Genomic DNA, 19580 nt, shown 5'->3' on the forward strand with positions numbered 1-19580 from the left:
ATTTTTCATACCACAGCCGCTTTTTAAACCGGTTTCTCTTACAAAATATGCGGATATGACTGCTTTTGAAAAATAAGAACTGTTCTTTTGTTAATAATGAACACAGTTCAATACTTAGTTTATTTTTTTTTAATTTTGGATCTGACCAGTTTTGATACCAAACAACTCAAATAAGATTAGTTAAAAAAATGCATTCGCCGAACGACATATTCGTAAACAGGGAATTTTTATCTAAATTCTGACATCGATTTCATTCGTGTGGCCGATGAGATATTTTGCCGCATCTGGAGGATACCTACAATGTCATTTGTTAGGTACTTCTTTCCACACAAAAGTTAGCCGAACGATTTTTTTTTTCATAACAAATTTGCAATCAACTTTTGCCGTTAGTTTTGGTAATGTGGCACGTCAGATATTTTCATCCCAAAAATGTCACCGGAAGTCGTCGCTTTCCAGGACTCCTCCCGGGCCGAAATCTGGTTGAATGTGTTCTTTTAACTAATCTTATTTGGGGTTAAAGCCCAGTACTAATTTGGTTCATGTGGCCTATGGGATGGGATTTTTACGGTCATAGCTTGGACTATAATGTTGCCAACGTAAAAACATAGAAACTGCTATCTAACATTTAATATTACAGCGTCATGGCCCCATGTTCAGTATTTTTTATTTTTTTTTTCTTTTTTTAAAAAGAAAGACAAACATTCCCGGGTTACGAATAACCTGACAATATTTGAAAATCTCCTACTACCACCACAGTAAGCTGAAAATGTTGCTTGTGTTGTGATGGAGGACTTAGCCGGCCGAGGAATTGAACACACTACGCCCGAGTGGGACCCAAGCGCGATGTCAACTCGGCCACCGACCGGTCTAATTTGAATCAGTATTTTTTGTAATGGTATCACTCAATTGCCAGGGAGCAACTTGACAAATGTAAATTATCTCTCATAGCGAGGTTGAGGACCGACTGATATTTGGGGCTTATGAAAAAAATATGAGTGGAGATAGTAGGAAGAATGTTGCAAAAAAGCATTTAAAATGGAAAATGCATTGAGAAAAGCATTTAAAATGCAAAATGCAAAATGGTTTTTAGAAAAGCATTTAAAATGCAAAATGGAAAATACCCATTTTGCATTTCCATTTGAAATGGATTTATTTGAAATAAAGCACATCTCTGGTTATTATTATAATTAATACATGTATTGAGTGGTTTATTTATGAAATGTCTAATTTCACAGTACATAGTCAATCCTTTCCTCTCTCCAAATGAGAATTCAATCGAGCTTTAACCGTTCAAGCCTCGGAAGGACATTGCTAGCCACAAACAGCATATTCCATTAAAGGACAGATCTGTCCATACACATTATAAAAGTATTTTATCTTTTTTTTTCTATAATGCGTAGATATGTGATTTGTTCGTCGTTGGAAATATAAATAATTATTAGTGACAGTTTGTCTCAAATATTTTACATGATTAGATGGATAAAATCCAAAAAAATGTCAAAGTGTATGATTACAAATTAGCGAGATTTTCTCATTGACAGATAAAAGTTAAAAAAATATTTTTATTGTATAAACGGCATAAAAATTGAAGAGACAGTTTTGTTATTATTCCCTACACAAAGGGAACGTGTTTTCTAAAAAAAATTCTAAATTATGGAAGTTTTTTGTTAAAATTTTCGTGTTCGATACTAAAATTTATATTTTCGGAAATACCAATGTTCATTTCAAATACAAACTTTTCAAAGATAATTATATCTAGTTTCTAAAATGGTATTTCTTTTTACGATAACTTCAAAATAAGAATTATGTAGCACATTTTAGATATCTCAGAAGCATTCTGAAAAACACCGTGTTGTTGGGACTTGTAGGTAAAAATATTTTACAACCTGAAGGGTTAAATTGATTAATATTTATAGCGACAATGACAAGTGTTGTAGAAGTTTGTTCGATGCTTCCACTTCCCTTTTTTTTGAGGAAGCGTTTCTTAGGATTGGATGCAAAAGGTGTTTCATTTTTGGTGAGTGTCCATGAAATTTGTGTTGGTGGTGAAGATGTCTTGAATATCAGGGTAACTATAATGTACAGATAAATTTTATAAAGTCTTTAATCAAATCACCCGTTTCTCTTCTTTCTATTAATGTTGGTAATTTTAGTTCCTTAACCTCTTCACCTGAATGAAACAGTTCCATGAGAACTCCTCAAAATGACAATTCAACACACCTTTAAAGGTGATATAAAGTCATTAAAAGTGATGAAAAAAAATTAGGTTAAATAGTTACATATTTAACCTATTAAACTTTTTATAGGCATGTTGAATTGTCATTTTGATGAGTTATCCGGTCACCGAATGAAACATATGCCCGAATTTAGGGCTTTAGCTGTGTTTAGTGACCAGATCTGAAAAAAAAACGCCAGTATCCTTAAGTTTAAAAAATCATTTCTCTGAATATAACTAGCTATTCTGGAGAAATTACATATGAACTTTTTTTAGGTTTCAAATTAAAATATTCCAATTTATAAATGTCAAAGTCTATTTCAAATACAAAAATCTAAAGGGTAATTCTATCTAGCTTCTTAAAATGGTATTTGCTTTTAAAACATCTTCAAAAAGAAGAAATATATAGCACATTTAAAAAACCTTTATGTCAGTTTCTGTATTAGTAAAGTTTTCACATACACAGTCAGTGGCGGCCGGTGGTCAAAATATGTGGGGGTTCACCGGATTACAACATTAAGTCATAAAATAAATTAAATAAAGGTACATACCTATTTATAAAGAAGTTCTATTCTCTGTTCATTTTGTTTAGCAAAGACCTCTATCAATGCTTAACACTGATAGTGCGTTCAGTCTGTCCTGGCTCAACGTGTTAAAAGATTTTATTCTTTTTAACGTTGAGAAACATCTTTAGCTTTCAACTGAGGTCATTCCAAAGGTCACGAATGGTGCACAAAAGTTTTAGTAATTTCACAGTCTCGGGAAAGTCTTCTAATAAACAAGTACTATAAAAAAGTTGTAAAATTGATAAAGCGCCGTTAGCTTTTGAAAAATCGTCGCGGGCGTAAATTGCACAGAGTTTACCTTTTAGGTACTGAACTTTATTTAGGAAGTCATACGTTTTAAGCGTCACATTGAAATCATGTTCTGGGAAATTTGACCTGTATCGATTTTTATTAAATAGCTCATTATGGTGTTTACCTTAGGCACGGTAGCCTGAATCCAATTGCATTCTGATGTCAACTTTTCCTAAAACCTTTAAGCTCAAAACTTTTTGTAAATGTAAATGATAAGAATTATGTTTTTTGATTTTTTCAGAAAGGTGAGTTACATCAGTAACACCGCTGATTGTCCAAACTGAATCAACATCGTAAATTAAACACGTAAAACAAAATAAACTATTCAATTGATCACATGCACAGAGCTACAAGCTTTGTTATAACATTGTTTTGTTAAATGATCGAGTAAACTCCTTCGATCCAGATTTGCACTCTTATTTTATTATCAGTTCAGGTTTTAGGTGGACCGGCATTTTTTATTATCACTTTGTTTTCAAAACTCGACCTATTATTCTTAATGTATTCCACATTCAAACTCATTCTTAATTTATACGTTGAACAAACACAAAAGTAATCATAAATTAGTATAACATGCAATTGATATGCCTTATTAATAATTGATATACAAGATCGATATAACCTGCAATTAAACTTCAAAACTTTCTCAGAGTAAGAAAAGTTTTAAATTCAAGAGACAATGCCTGGCAACGGCGAGTACTGACTGAACTGATAATAAGTAATCTGACCATCACTCATCTCTTAATGACAAGTTTTATCCTGTATGCTTGTATCGAAGAAGCGTAACATTCGCTGAAAAATAGCAGATGGTAAATTGAAACAACGATATCGACAATAATATCAAACATACGCGTTTTAGTTTAACTTTCTACTGAATAAACCGTTCCTTCTGATGTGGTGGTAAAACTCCGAACGCCGTTCTTGATATGGTATTATTTGCAAAGAATAGTATGTAATGGTATGGACCCACGCTTTCGACTGTTCCACAGAATATGCGACAAAGCAGTTAAATTTTGGATCGCAATCGAAAACGAACTGCTACGAACATAGGCACAAGTCAAAGTCGGTCTGCAAGTTAAGCGCGCTTAATAAGTAGGTACCTTTTGAATGAGATATTATAACCGAACCGAGTTTCGTATTGTGATTAGCCATGTCGGAAATCTTGTTGGTTGTTCGGCGCTCGGGAGCACATATTAGCTGGCCGCCACTGTACACAGTCGTTTATCAATTGAATAAAATTTTCACCACTTTTTTTTTAGTAAAACCGATGTTTAATCTCTATTATACTAAAATAAAGTCGCTATCCGCGTCTGTCTGTTTGTGCACTTAGTTCTTCTAAACTACGCAACGGATTTTCACTATCATTTAGAGAATTTCTTCCGGAAGGATTATATGTATAACACAAGCATATTATATTTATAGAAAGTAGAGTTTCAATTCATTTTCCCATTTCAAGTCTTGTGATAGGGTAACTCCTGGGGCTTGTAACATCACTGCTTTTAGAGATGTTCCATTAAGTTTGTATGTAAGCTTAGGGTTAGATTTTCCAATATGTAGGATGGTGAATTTTTCTATATTGAGTTTTAGAAGCCAATTCTTTTCATTTAAGTTGTTTTGCAGTTGGTCATGAGTTTATACATGTATGGATTGGCAATGGATTTTGTATTATCTGTGAAACAGCTGGAGTCTGATTTTATTATGATATGCATATTTGTGATACAAAATAAACAGAACCGGACACAGAACTGATCCTTGAGGGACACCGCCGGTCAAATTTCACTCGGTTGACAGTTGATTGCCAATTTGAACTCTCTCAATGCGAAAAGATTTGATGCATTCGAGAAGTTGTCCTCTTATACTTAGAAATTTATGTTTAGCCAGAGAACTTTTTATATTCGCTTAAGCATTCTTCCGCATCGTGTAGCTTTCGTTGTACAGGATCTGGGAAATTTACATTCAAGAATATCATTTATAATAAAAATTTTTGCTCGGAATTGCCGATCACTCAGCTCATTTATAATTTCTTCAGTGCATCATATTTTTTTGAAGTTTTGTTGTGTTTCAGATAACTTGTATAGCGCTGGTTTTGTGAAAAATCACCTCATGGTTCTTATATTCTACCACTGTTCATTACACTATTAGAATATTTCCACAGTTAATATAATAGTGCCACTGCTGCAATATCCATTTCAAGACTGAGTTTTATGTTTTGAGAAAAACTTTGCTATGGACCCAAACATAGTTCCAAATTTGGCATTGGTCATTAGTGATCTCTGTAAATATGAAAGAATTATTTAAAATTAATAAAATTATTAAACTTTAGGAAAAATGTTTTTAATTAAAATATCCACTTAGCGATTGGTGCCATATATGTGTATGTGTAGATTTACGAAATTATTTAATTAATACCATTCCTCTAAGAATTAATATGGAAACATTGATACTGCTTACTGCGATTTAAAGCCAATGAATCTAGCTAGATTTCACCGTATATGCCATATTTTTAGGATCTGTAAATTTCGCACATTGTGGCAAGCTATTGCTCAAAACGTTTTTGCAAACTTGCCATGGTATGCCAAAAATCGCTCAAATGGATATACATACCATCAATGGTATGGAAAAGATTATATTAAAAAAATACCTGAATCCATTTAGGAAGTGAGTTGCTAACTTTCTCCCTGGAATATCTTTCATCTATGAGTATAACAGTGGCATAGTCATTGGCATGTCTTACTGCTCTTCCTGAAATATTATAATATTAAAAACATAAAATAATATAAAAATTTTATAACCATCGGTGCATTTCCTTCTTCATAATATGTAGTAAGCTCTATAAGTCACAATGGAAATGATGTTGTACGATGAAAACTGTTGACCTAAAAATTTTAGACAGAAAAAACTGTGCAAATTTTATGCTGGCTTCATGGTTTACGAGTTTTAGAAAAACAGATTTTCTGATTTATGTTTATTGAAAATTTTGGTGGTGAATGATTTACGCATGTCCAAAAGCTAGGTTTGAGTCTTGCCTTGTAAAATAGGATTTATGAATGTAAATAATATAATATTATGTAATTAGTAAATACATAATGAACTCGCCTATGCACTGGTTAACGGCTTTGAGGCATAAATTCTCATAGTGTGTATTGCCAGCAGTGAGAGAAACATTCTCATTCAGGTACTTTATCTTCTCTTGCAGCTCTACAGATTTAATGTTTGGGTAGGGCATCCCCACTACCATCACACATCTTCCCAGGTCATCACTGAAAACATTATTAATTATAGGTTAAACTGTGATATTGGATGGCGGAATAATAGTCAAAAGAATTTTGTGTCTTTAATTTAACATCTACTCTTTTTCAGCCAATGTTCCGCTCACAGCTTCGATACATGTTACAAAATGTTATGTATTATGAGATCAGTGATTAGTTATCGTAAAGCATTGTCTCACAGTGATGCTATATCAGGAAAGAAGTCCCCAAATCTGGAGGTTTAGAATTTTAAAGCGAAACAAGGGAGTTTTCTGGAAAAATGAATTAATATATCGAATTTTGGGCAATGGTACTATACATTTTGTTCAGTGGCCATACATGTATTAACAAGATGGTTATAGATGTTTTCACTAAACAAAAGGAGCAGAGAATATAGCTTCTTTATAAAAAAGTATATGCCTTATATTAAATTTATTATTTGACTTAATGTTGTACTCAGTTGAATCCCCACATATTTTAACCACCGCTTCCACTGGCCCTCTCTCCTTGTTACCGTGCTGCTGGAACGAGACGGCGTGCACATCACGTGACGCGCTAGACTGTATCCAACTACTCGGTTGTGATGTGTGATGAAAAAATATTATTTTAAGTTTTTAACGGAATAAAAATATCATCAGACAGCAAAAAAACAAATACATTTTTTAGTACAAATATGCTCAGGAATCGCTGGTTAAAATTCTTAGGGGACGTGCTGTAACACCCTGTATATAATAAAACTTATATGTATTCAGAATCGGAGTATGTTGATCTATATGAACATATTTTTTAAGCCATAATATTTTTCACTCACGTATGTTGTTAGGCTGAAGGGAGTGGGGAAGGGAAGGAGATGGGATAGAGGAAGGCTGGGAAGTACCCGGCTAGTCAGATCTAGTTACCAAACATGTAAAAAAAAACCTAAATAATATTATTTTTTTGTAAACCTGAAGTTGAGACCTTCACTTAGCTTTCCTCCAACAACACTAAGCATAAGCGCTCCGGTGAATTCGTTTTTGGATTTAATTATTTTGCTATAGTCTCCCAAGACCTGCAACAAAATCATATTTAAAAAATTAGCAGCATGAAAAAATAAAAAATTTCGACTATTTAAATTTTCGATTAAACGAAAAAGGTTACCTGATCAACTTGTCCCGTTGTTTTTGGCTCTCTGAACACCTTTTTCTTTAATCCTATTTTGTCTAGTACCCCCGAAGACTGCATGTGATTGAAGACTCTTTTTTCATAGTCATAGGAGGGAAAGAAACACACAATCCCCCCAGGTACAACATTACAAACGTTTTGCAGAATTCTACCCAGTTCGTTCAGCTGTAAAATAATATTAAAGATGATTTTAGATCATTCTTGAATTCCACCAATATTCTGATAACAACTCTGATATATGGCAATGAGATATGGAACTGAAAGAGGGAGGTTGTAAGTTGACTGAAAATAGTAAAGAAAAAGCAATACATAATCGGAAAGGGTCTGGTGTTCCAAAGGTTAATGTTTCCTTAACTTAAAGAGAGAAAAGTAATTATTTTTTTTGAATAAGTGTTTTATCTACCATTTCATTTGAATTCCTCATTTCATACGAGAAATTCATCCTCTTGCCCGATGGTCCCTCTGATAGGCAGACAGGCAGTATGTTTTCTGGGGGAATAACATGTCCACATGAGAATTCTATTATTCTGTCTTCTGTGGCTCCGGCAGAGAGGAAAAGTTGATCACGGAATTCTGAAAATGGCTGCATGGTTCCTCCTGCGAGGATTATCTGCAAATAAATATTTAAAAAAAAGGATTGAAAATAATAACTAATTCTTTCAGTAGTTAGAATTGAATGAATATGCACTTATACTTACAGATTTCGCTTCTTTAATTATGTCCGTGAATCGCGCCGCAGGATTGAGTAAAATGAATTTGTGAAAGCCAACTTCCCAAGTTTTCGCTTTGTAGGTGGATATCCTGCCATCTGTGTAGCTGCTAGTCAACTGTTCGAGGAATCCATTAACCGATTGGATTACGCTTCCCACTGATACATATTTTTCCTGAAATATTTGAAAAATAAAAAAGATTACTTTAAATCAACAACTGAGGTTTCTCTCAAGGCCAAAGTCATATGTATTTGGGGGTGTGTGAATTGGTTCCATGATAACTCAACACAGTGACAATTCAATACATCTTTAAAAAGTAAGATAAAGTCATTAGAAACGATGAAAAAAAAATTTTAATAACCTAACCTACCTAAACCAGTTAATAAAGTTTTTGTTTCATCATTTTCCATGACTTTATAATAACTTTTTAAAAATGTGATGAATTATCATTTTGATGATTTATCCGGTCACCGTATGGAATATGTCAATATGTTGTATATGTGTGGAGATGAAGGAGTAATCTTAGGTTTTAAAGAGATCCATTTTGTAGGAGGTGGGAAACACACAATCTAGCAAATCAACAGCCGTACTCTTGAGTCGTAAAAACAATCCAATATCATTGGCAAAAGTCAACCGTGTACAACTGATGGGCCTGGGCAGGCTATTGACTGCTATTTCCCGGCTGTGCACAAGTGCTGGCGGGATTAATGACTTCAATGGTTCTTCAGAGCATCTTTCATTGATCTACTGGTATAACAAACACAGTATTCCCACCTGTCATCCAACCATTCCCAAGATGGATCAATCTGTCAAACGGATGGCCCATTTATTCTTTAAAAAGTTTTTTCAGTGTTTAAGGGGCTTCACACTAGAGGCAGCTTCAAAACTCGTAGGTAAAACAGCAGAACACATTAAAAAGTGTAAATGTTAAAAATGATTATTGTGTTTAATTAATAGAATCCCATATTTTTTTTTAATAATTAAAAATAATCAGATTGATAATTATTAAAATTTTTATAATTTAAAATAATCGGCTTTGAAAGCTGAAACAGTTGCCAAAATAATAAAAATACTCGGAGAACTTAATAATAAGAGTATAAAAAATTAAATTAAATTAAATAATGTTGCTATTCAAAATTCCTGTAATGAAAAAATCTGTTAATGAAAAAATGAGAAAATACACTGATCTAGGAAATGAGATAAAAAGAATTTGGCATTCTCAAAATATAAAAATATTACCATTTGTTATTTCGGCTACTGGCATTGTACCTAGCTCTGTCATTAAAAATTTAGGCGTATTAGATCTATCAAAAAATTTATATATAAAGATGAACCCTCTGATATGAAAATATCTGGAGTCGGTGAATTATTTTCCCATTTGATCTCTGGTGAGTTGACGTGTTGTTCTTGTATTGTTTTGTATTTATTTTGCTTATATAATGCACTTGCATAATGTTGATTGACTATATAATCATTTGTGGAAAAGCGTGTGGAAGGTTTTAGTTTTTCCTATGGGGAAGATTTAACCCGGACAAAAAATCGGAAGCACAATATATATTTTAAATTATTAATAATATTTAGCTATTTAGCTATTAACTCTTAGAATGTCATCCTTTCCATCTCCTGCAACCACACACGGCACACTCCTTAGTGTGCCAGGGATGAAATGGTCCTTTTTACGTTAGCGTGCAAATTACTAGCAGCAGTAAAACACATTATTGTAAATTCCAAATCCAAAAAAGTTCAGCTCTTTTCCTAAATCAAATACTTATATTGTTACAGTATTCAGTTGGACACTTTTACAAATGAGTTTTACCGCAATAAAGAAACACGTGCACTAAAGTGAACGCCTATGATAAATAAATGTAGGGTTGCCACACAAAAGTTCGTACCATAAAAATAATACGGTTATCTTTTAATTTTTATTCATGATGTGAATTATTTTAACGGCCTGCATGGTCGAGAGGTAAGGCTCTCGACTAGCAAACCAAAGGTTGTGGGTTCAAATCGCGGCGTGCGCAAGTATTCGGTATTCAAATAGAATAAAAAATATTTCACACGTAATTTAACTACAATAATAAGTAGCAGATACATTATTATTTGCGCCTGGTTGTAGTAGATACCCTCAGTATCGCCCTGAAATGTTTTTTCTCTCTAATGTTTTAACAAAAAATATAGTAAAGAAATACGAAAATATTTTGGTTTTATTATATTTTCCATAAAGCGTTAAAATTGTTTGTGGCTGTCCTGTAAATACTATGGCTTTGAAATCCGGAAATATTTGTTCACTTTCACAAATATAAAAGTTCAAAGAGCGTCTAGAATAATATTATGATACTTTATTTCTTCGTCAGGCGAACAACAAAATATTTTAGTAAGCCGTTCTGTTACAAAATACAATTAAACCTGGGCAAGTGCAGTGAGCTACAGGCGAATGGTGGAACGGTGGATTCATCAGCACACTACGAGTACTAATTAGACTGATAAAAAACTTACCGGTATGGGTGTTTCTTCTTGAGTAGGCACTTCCAAAGTTTTCTTTTTCTTCCCTTTATTTTCATCAGCTATTTTAACGAGAAACGATTGCAGATGCTTTTTGTCCGTAGCCTTCTTGTCGACCTTCTCATGAGCAAATGGGTATCTTTCAGAAAATCCATTAAGTTTCTGCACAAGCTTGGATTGGTTGCAAAAACTCAACAATGGCCTGAGATTATAATTGTCTATTTCGGCAGTCAATACAAACTCCTGTAATGTAAAGATCCGTCGCTCTTCTGTCGCTGTTTGATCATTTTTTGATTGGCATTTAAGTACACCTAGAATTAGAAAAAAAATTTTAAAAAGTCAAATAAGAAAAACCCCAAAAAAACTATGATATTATTATGTAACTACAAGGATGTGATAATATCATAATTTTGCAAATTTACAGATGTTTTGTTAAAACTACATAGGTTTTCTAGCCTTCTTAGATGATTGCAAAGATTTAAGTCCTTTCTCGATCTATTACCTAGGCTTTACGTGGTATTTTACATTTGTAGAGGCCAAAAATCAGGCAGTGTATATTTCGGCTCCATCCTTTGGTGGAGTGTAAGAATCAGAGAAATGTTGAGCGGTTATTGAAATTTTGATACCAAAGGAAGCATGTATTTAATTTTTTTTTACATTAGCTCCACACAGGGCTATGTCATCTTTGGGGATGCTGTATGGAGGATTTTTTTTAGGAAAAGAAGATTTGGGAAAGAAATAGGTAAGAGGGGTGGACGGAATCTGGGGGTCAATGAGTCCAGGAGTGACAAATGGATCCATCCCTCCCTCTGCGGTGCAAGAAGATGGGTCGAGAGAGAGTCCGGCTGGAGAAGTCAAAAGGTCTCCCTCAAGCATTCTCTAGACCTAGACAAACCTCACCCCATGAACCCCCTGATAAGTCACCTAAGTCACCACTTTCAATAGTATAAAACAACGTCGCTATTGTTATATTATATTCACGTCAGTTTGTTTTTGCGCTTAGTTCTTTTAAACTATGCAACGGATTTTGATAGGGTTTTTACTATAATTTAGAGAATTTCTTCCGGAAGGTTTATATATACATATATTTATAGAAAGTAGAGAAAACTTGATGTTTTTTAATCAATTCGTAAAAAAAATATTTTCAGGTGCTTACATTGCTAACCTTATTATAAAACTAATATACTACGGAATTGTATATCTTAAAAAGGCCTCACAACCTCAAAACTTTACACTAAACCATTTATACGAGCCCGAGAAACGCTGGGTACACGTTACCTAGTATTGTCCAAAATATTTATTTAATTGTATATTAATGCGATAAGCTGTGCATCGAAGTTGTTAATGTGGGTTTTATTGTGCATCAGAATTTTATCATATTATATGTCAGAGAATGTCATATGAAAGGTAATTTTAGCCATTTTAGATTCAAATCACACCATTCTGTCTATCAAATACCCTTAAGGATATTATAGAGAAGGGAAACCTACCTAAAATTTTCCCAACCACAAATATGAGCTGGTTTAAATAAAGCAAATTTTTAGCTGCGAATCTTGAGCTGTATTTATCTCTGTAATTTTTCAGTTTATCTGAAGCAATCTGGAGTTGGAAACCGGACACCTCCGCCCCATGAATGTGCTCTATGGTGTCCAGGAGATTATGGGCCTCATCAATTATTATAATGTTGTTTTTGAGATTGATTCCCGAGGCTTTTCTAGTGGATTCATGGAGGAGGGTTTGGTAGGGTAGCACAACCACCTGGAACATAATAAATCGGTTACTAGCTGAGTTGATAAATGCATTGGGTTTCCACCCATGTATCGTGGGTTCAGTTCCTCTGCCAGTTCTAGCATCGCACATTGCACAAACATTTTTAGCTAATCATGATGGTGGTAGGAGCTTTTCAAATATTGTCAGGTTATTCATTGCCTGGGAATGTTTGCCTTTCTTTAATAAATAAATAGTAAATGTCTTTAACTAATTTCAAGTAGACATACATACAACCTCCGAAAGGAGAGAGCACCAGAAGAAGACGAAGACAGATTCCTGAGGTTTTTTTTATTGCTGTGTTGGTTTCCACACTATCCAGTCCACTAAGTTAATGCTTTTCAACACTTCTACGTCCGTCTTATTGTAAAGCCTCTTTGGTAATCTGTTTTATTTTTCATCGTTGCTAATTCCAGTTTTACAAATCTTCTTACTGATGACTCTTAGAACAGCTGGTAGAGCTCATGGTCGTAAGATGTCCAAACAATTTTCTTGCATGGCTTCATCTGGGCTTAGCACTTTAGCTTAGCATACAGATATCGAACCTTTGGAAAAGCAAGGTTACATCTGACACAGCAATATCATGCAATAATAGCAGGTCCGGCCCTGAGCCAAACAGCGAATGGCGCTAGTGAAAACCTTAACGGCACTGTATTAGGTTTTATCAGCGCCTTGGTTCATTGACAAGTGAGTGTTCGGAGCGGACTGCTCCAAATGCGCCTGCACAGAGCCGGCCCTGCATAATGGGCTCTAGAGAGAGCTACTTTAGAGATTATCATATAACATTGCCATGTCAGATGAAACCTTGTTATTCTAAGGGATTGATATGTGAAAAATATTAAGAATTAATTATAATATTTACCTGGGCAAATTTAACGGCTGCTCTAGCACTGTAATAAGGACAGGCTTGTATTTCTTTACCAGCTGATACTAGATCCTCCACGTCCTTTATTTCAATCAATGCCTCATCTCTTAGCAGTTCTATATTGGTCTGGTTATAGAATTGGCAGCCAGAACTACACTTTGATTTTTTGGTAACTTTACCTTCATCAACTTTGGTAGTTTTTCCTTTTTTGCCTTTCTGCAGATCTAAACATCTGAAATGAATAAATAACACATTTAATTTTATTGGATTAACTGTTTAAGGTTATAGCCATCAATATGAAATTTAATCATTGAGGAAGAAGATAATACGAATACATCTAAATGAAACATGAAACAGAACAAGACAAGGGATTGTTTTTCTCCATATTTTCGGCAGCTATCTTTTTGTATCTCGAATAGAGGCGCTGTCCTGGTAAGACGGAGATCCTGAGTTCGATTCCCAGTAGCAACTGTTATCTTTATATTTTCTGCATCTTGTTCTGTTTCATGTTTCGTCTAGATTTATTAGTATTATCTTCTTCTTCAATGGTTAAATAATAGATTATTACGAACAATATTGATAAAGCCTGCACTACTCTTAGTTTTATAATATAACAGGTTATGGCATAGAAAAAAGAACACAAGAAATGCGATGTGGGCGTGCTTCATGGTCCAAAAGTCTGGCCAACTGGGCCTTAAATTTCAAATACAGAACTGTGTTTTATCATCATCACGATGTTCAAATGGGATAGCGATATACAATGTTAGGCAAGTGTAATAAGAAAAACAGAGCGCATGCTAAACAGGTTAGAACCAAAAGGTATTAAGTCAGTGGCAACATTGGTTTCTATTTAAATCTATGGAAGGCAATTCTGTGTGTATAAGAATGACTCTTTAACACATTTTGGCAAATGCAACAGTGTACAAATGACATGCTGGATGGATTTTGACGCTAGTTGTTCGGAGCACTTTCCATTGTAATACTGGTAAAACAAATCCAGTTTTTTCAAGTACTGTTTAAGGATTTAAATATTACAATCTCGTTAGAACAAATCTCTCACTACCCTATGGCCCTCATTACCTAATATAAATATCGGCCGACAAATGAAGGTTACTTATGCTTCACCAAATCGCTTCACCGTGAGAGAAGAGATATCTTTTGGGTGGATGGGGACTTGCATATGAAGATAATGAGCTCAGGGTTCAAAGGGTTAAAATTTTGCCTCACCAAACTCCTCCACCAGAAGCATGAGAAAAGGGATATCTTTTGGGGGGAGGGGGACTTGCTTATGAGGGTAAGGAGCTTAGGGTTCAAAGGGTTGAAGATTAAAAGTCAAACAGTACCTACCTCTCGTTAATAAGATGAGAACTTTTTAGTTTCTGAACATTGGGGTGGATACAGTACTGCTGTCTGGATGCCAGAGAGACAACCCTAACCTCGGAGGAATACTCTGTTCGTTTTATTTCATTCACAAACTGAGAAAGTTGAGAGTGAGTTCGACTGCAAAAGAATATCTATAACAAAAGAATATTATGGAAATGGTAGTAAGAGACGATTGAAAGATGGTGTGTAATATCACAGTGGTTATTGAAATCAGTGAAGTTGATGCAATGACTTCAAATCGATGTTCGATGCGGTTGGTGGACGTTATCGGTGGCGAATTCTCCAGATCGATGGTCAATATTGTAGAAGTGGAGATGGACGGTGAAGTCGGTAGCTCGACAGCGTAAGAGCGGAGACCAGACTGAGTAGTTACAAATTGCTATAGATATCTCCACACCGTGTTTCAAGGTTGGTGGATTTTGCATGAATGAACTAAAATTTTTCCTTCAAATGGTTTCTACTAACCACTCAAAAAAGGAACAACATTCCATTTAATTTTAAGCTTTATAATTTTATATTATTAGACTACCTTCATGCCATCACTTTCCAAATCTTCTTCTATTTCTGCATCATCAGGTTCATCATCAATATCAGGTGTAATTTCATCCAAAAGCAGATCAAGGTCATCGCAAGACACATCATCAATGGATTTGATTTCTTCTTCTTTACTCTCAAAAAGGTCATCTTCTTTTAAATGGTCTTTCTTTTGATTGAGCCATTTATTTCTCTTGTTCTCTTTTTCCACCCTTTTCCTAGATCTCAGGTTATTAATTTTTTCATTATATTTAGTTATACTTTCTACTTTCTTTTTGAGAGTATTCAGTTCTGCTGATTGTTTGATTTTTTCATACTCAGCAGTTAACCAATCATCAGCATCTAAAAATATTATTTTAATACAGAAATTATATATTATCTTTCCTCAAGATTTTTGACTTTGAGATTGGAAAAAAGTAGTAAACTTTTAGGATTGGTGACCACGCTTAATACAAAGTTTTTTTTATATAATAACACTTTTATTCAACTTAATCTTTTGGGGGGAGGGGGACTTACTTATGAGGATAAGGAGCTTAGGGTTCAAAGGGTTGAAGATTAAAAGTCAAACAGTACCTACCTCTCGTGAAATGAAAATAATGCATCATACACAAGCTGCAGGCTTCCGTAATACTGTGTGGAGATGACCGCATCGCTAGTATTCAGATAACCACCAATGGAGGGACGATAAGCATACTGACTGACTTTTACTCGGGAGATATTTTCGATTTTTTTTTTTTTTCATGTTCTCCATAAAACGGTTATACACCAATATATCATGGAGAAGATTACAAATTAAAAAGTTTACAGAGGCAGTTTTACTATTTTGTGACATGTGTTAAAAGATAGTTACTGAATTGTCTGTAGGTGACATTGAAAATGTCGATGGCTAATGCAGAATCGTTAAGCAGTTGAGTTGCTCTGTTTTTGGCGCGTTCTGATAGGCAGAAGTCCTCGCTTTCGGAGCATATAAGAGTGCATGGGATCTCCCTCCAGTATTTAATGTATTGAAATCGAGCATTCCTGTTAAGAACAAGGATGGATACAGGAATGGATAGTACATATGTATATTCCCTCATATAGAGGTAACGCATAAACCTTTTTTGTACTTTTTCTATTTCTAAGATATGGTTTTGTTCAGAAGGGGCCCAAATAATGGAGCTGTATTCCAGGATGCTGCGGACAAGTGCTTCATATGTTCTCCGTATTGCAATTCCATTAGTAAATGATCTCGCATTGCGAAGAACAAATCCAAGCATTTTGTTTGTGCGGGAGACACAATGTCAGATATGTGGGATTTGAAAGATAGATAGAAAGGGATTTGTATGGATATGTCAGATATTTGTATGGATAATGATTTGTTATCCTTTCTGCCATGCATAAAAAAACAGTCTTATAAACAATAGTTTATCATTAAAAAAAATAAAAAATCTGGGTATCATTTCGACGAGCTAGAGGCAAAGCATGTGACTATATTTTTGGCACCAGGACAGTTGGAGTATTTTGAATAAACTACATCAGTTTTAAGTTGATTGCCGAAGAGCGCACATTGAAATAACCAGACCCTGCGCAGAAAACTAAAGTTCGCTAAAGTAAGGCAACGGGTTGCAGCACAGTACATTGTGGGAATTTTCTGCGCAGGATCTGAATGTTCGTTTTTAACTGAACTGCCTGGTGTAGAGATGCTAAAAATGAGTGAGATGGGTAAATTATATTTTTAAAAGTGTGTAATAAAATATTCAATTTTGAAAACAAGCTTAAACTTTTTACTTTATGAATATTGAGGATTTGTAGTTAAGTTTTTTTGCACAGCCAGCAATTAGCGCGCCATTGTAAATAGGACAGTGAATTGGTAAGCAGATTCTATTTTCGAGGGCTAAATAGTGATTATTATAATGCGAGTTGCCAGATTCATTTATTAACAAATCACAGAAAGGGAGACGGTCACACCACCTCACGGTTTGTTTACCTTTCCCTGATTGGCTGTTCTATCAATTTGAATGTCTACGGTAAAACATCAACATGACGGTCGTCACATACAAAATCAAAAGTTCATTTCACGTAATTGTAATTTAAAATGCAATATTTTCCATTCCCCCTGGTGTAAATAGTTAGTTTTTATAGTAATTAAGTTGAATCAAAGTGTTTTTTCAAAAACAATCTTCGTATTAAACGTGGCCAGCAATCCTAAAAGTTTATCAAAAAAGTGTGTAAATTTTGGATAGGGCCTGACACGCTTATTACGAATAATTTTTAGAAAAAAACTTTATATTCGCCTTAATTACAATAAAAGAAAACTTTTTGCATTTCGGGCGGCGGAAAATTATGCATTTTGATTTTCAATTGCGTAAAACCAAAATTCACTCCGCGAATCGATGTGGCGACATTAGGAACGCACTGTTATGTTGGTATCACTGATGCATTAACAAGAGCTAAATACGACCGTTGCTATCTTCGTGGGATACCTAGGTTTGTGTAACATGGTTTGTGATACAAAGGAAAGTGCCCCTTAATAACGCCTGCTCGCGTCAAGGCAAGAAAAACATCCCAGTTTTCAACTAGTTTACCGGCTACGCTAGGTTTGTGTAACATGGTTTGTGATACAAATCCATTTGTCTTCCACGAAGTTAGCCATAGTCGTATCTACGCAATGTATCAGGGATACCAACATAACAGTGACGTACCTAATGGCAGCTGATTGCCGCCGCATCGATTCGCGAAGTGAATTTTGGTTAACGCAATTGAAAATTTAAATTCATAATTTTCCGCCGCCCGAAATGCAAAAAGTTTTCTTTTATAGTAATTAAGGCGAATATAAAGTTTTTTTCTAAAAAATATTCGTAATAAGCGTGTCAGGCCCTATCCAAAAATTACCAAAAAGTGTATTTGAGTTGATAGATTGGAGGGCATACCTGGATCGCTTGATTGAGAGGACAACTTTAGTAGTTCAATTCGATTTGTTAATGAAGATAACTCGGTTGCTTCAAAATCCTGCAGCCACTTTAGAGCACCACAACATAAGCTAAGAGATTTTCCCTGAAATATAAATAATATTATTTAGTTGAAAATGTAAGCCATCTAAAAATTGTGTATAGGTATAAAAAAAACTTTTGCTGATAGAACATACAGTGCCAGTTGGACTTTCAAATATTCCCAGTTTGCCGGCATCTAAGGAATTGTACAACACTTTCATGAAATCTTTCTGTATATCGTAAGGCTGGAGAAAAGGGAAACGAAATTCAGCAGGAGTTTCCATTTTGGAATTCTTAACTACTTCCAAATTTTTGAGCTTTCGACTTTGACAACTTTTGAATTATTCCCGAGCTCCAGCAAGCTTTTGAGCATAAATCAACCACTCACTGCCACTAACTTTGACGCATAAATAAACCTACTTTGACGTTTTGTTTTGATAATGTAAATATACCCGCCAAAACAAATCTTCTTCTTCTTGAAATAGGCGATTCATTAAATATAAGAAGTTGAAGTACTGTTTTAATGATTTTATTTCACAACTGGCAAGTATTTAAAATACGGAAAGTCTCTGAGGAAAACAAACAGCTCTTGAGATTATTCTACTACTATACTAATGGGTTCAGTGGACAATATAAGGTTATTTATTATTTTAAAAAATCACCGTCTTGTAACTTGCGAGAATACGAATTGTACTTCTGACCTACATAAGTTGCCATTAGAACTGTAAAAATTTCGATTGTAATAATAATTTTTTATTTTTTTTTATTGTGTTTATTTCTTGCTAGAGCAATCCCGATGAGTAATAGAACTCATTTTAGGACAGAAGGAACTTACAATTCATATGTAGGAGGTAGTAGGAACAATTTTACAACGGTATTTTGATATCAAATATAAGTTTCACATTCAATACAGCATAAAAATTAAAAATTAAAATAATGACACGTTAAGTAGAACAAACAACAATAGAAACAAGTACAGAAAGAAAAAAAAAACATGGATAAGATACAACAAGAAATGACAATAATAATCTAGTATATTTTGCTAAGCTATAAAACATTTTATATCTAGTGTATAACTATTCTTAAACTACTATAATAATATTCTATTTCCTATTAGCAGGTTCAGACGATTCTATTTTAGTTGATCAACTCAACACTATTGACAAGTCTAACCATCTTTTAACAAAGTTGATCGAGTTTTTAGTTAGAAATCTTGACGTTCAACAAAAATTTAAAAACAAAAATTTAAACGTCTGAATCGCTATTAGTACTAACATTTTGACTTCACAACATTGAGACATAACCCATAAAAATCTGCAAGGTAAGCATCGAGTTTTTTTTTGTCTGTGGCACTCTTTACTTTAGATTA

At 34.2% G+C, this 19580-nt stretch overlaps 1 protein-coding gene across 1 annotated transcript; it reads right to left on the reverse strand.

The window, feature by feature from the left end:
• Positions 1–4288: 4288 nt before the first annotated feature.
• On the reverse strand, positions 4289–18597 carry LOC149423085 (ATP-dependent DNA helicase DDX11). Its single transcript, XM_089632847.1, has 14 exons — positions 18367–18597; positions 18152–18275; positions 15238–15584; positions 14673–14839; positions 13323–13557; positions 12184–12451; positions 10688–11004; positions 8180–8365; positions 7885–8091; positions 7458–7646; positions 7265–7368; positions 6169–6332; positions 5714–5814; positions 4289–5345 (listed from the first exon to the last, which is right to left on the reverse strand). The coding sequence occupies exons 1-14, from the start codon at positions 18493–18495 to the stop codon at positions 5262–5264; spliced, it is 2622 nt and encodes an 873-aa protein (XP_089488973.1). The 5' UTR covers positions 18496–18597; the 3' UTR covers positions 4289–5261.
• Positions 18598–19580: the final 983 nt, after the last annotated feature.

The sequence above is a fragment of the Hesperophylax consimilis genome, chromosome 6, assembly GCF_061612785.1.
Source record: "Hesperophylax consimilis isolate HC1 chromosome 6, BYU_Hcon_1.0, whole genome shotgun sequence".
Taxonomy (NCBI): domain Eukaryota; kingdom Metazoa; phylum Arthropoda; class Insecta; order Trichoptera; family Limnephilidae; genus Hesperophylax; species Hesperophylax consimilis.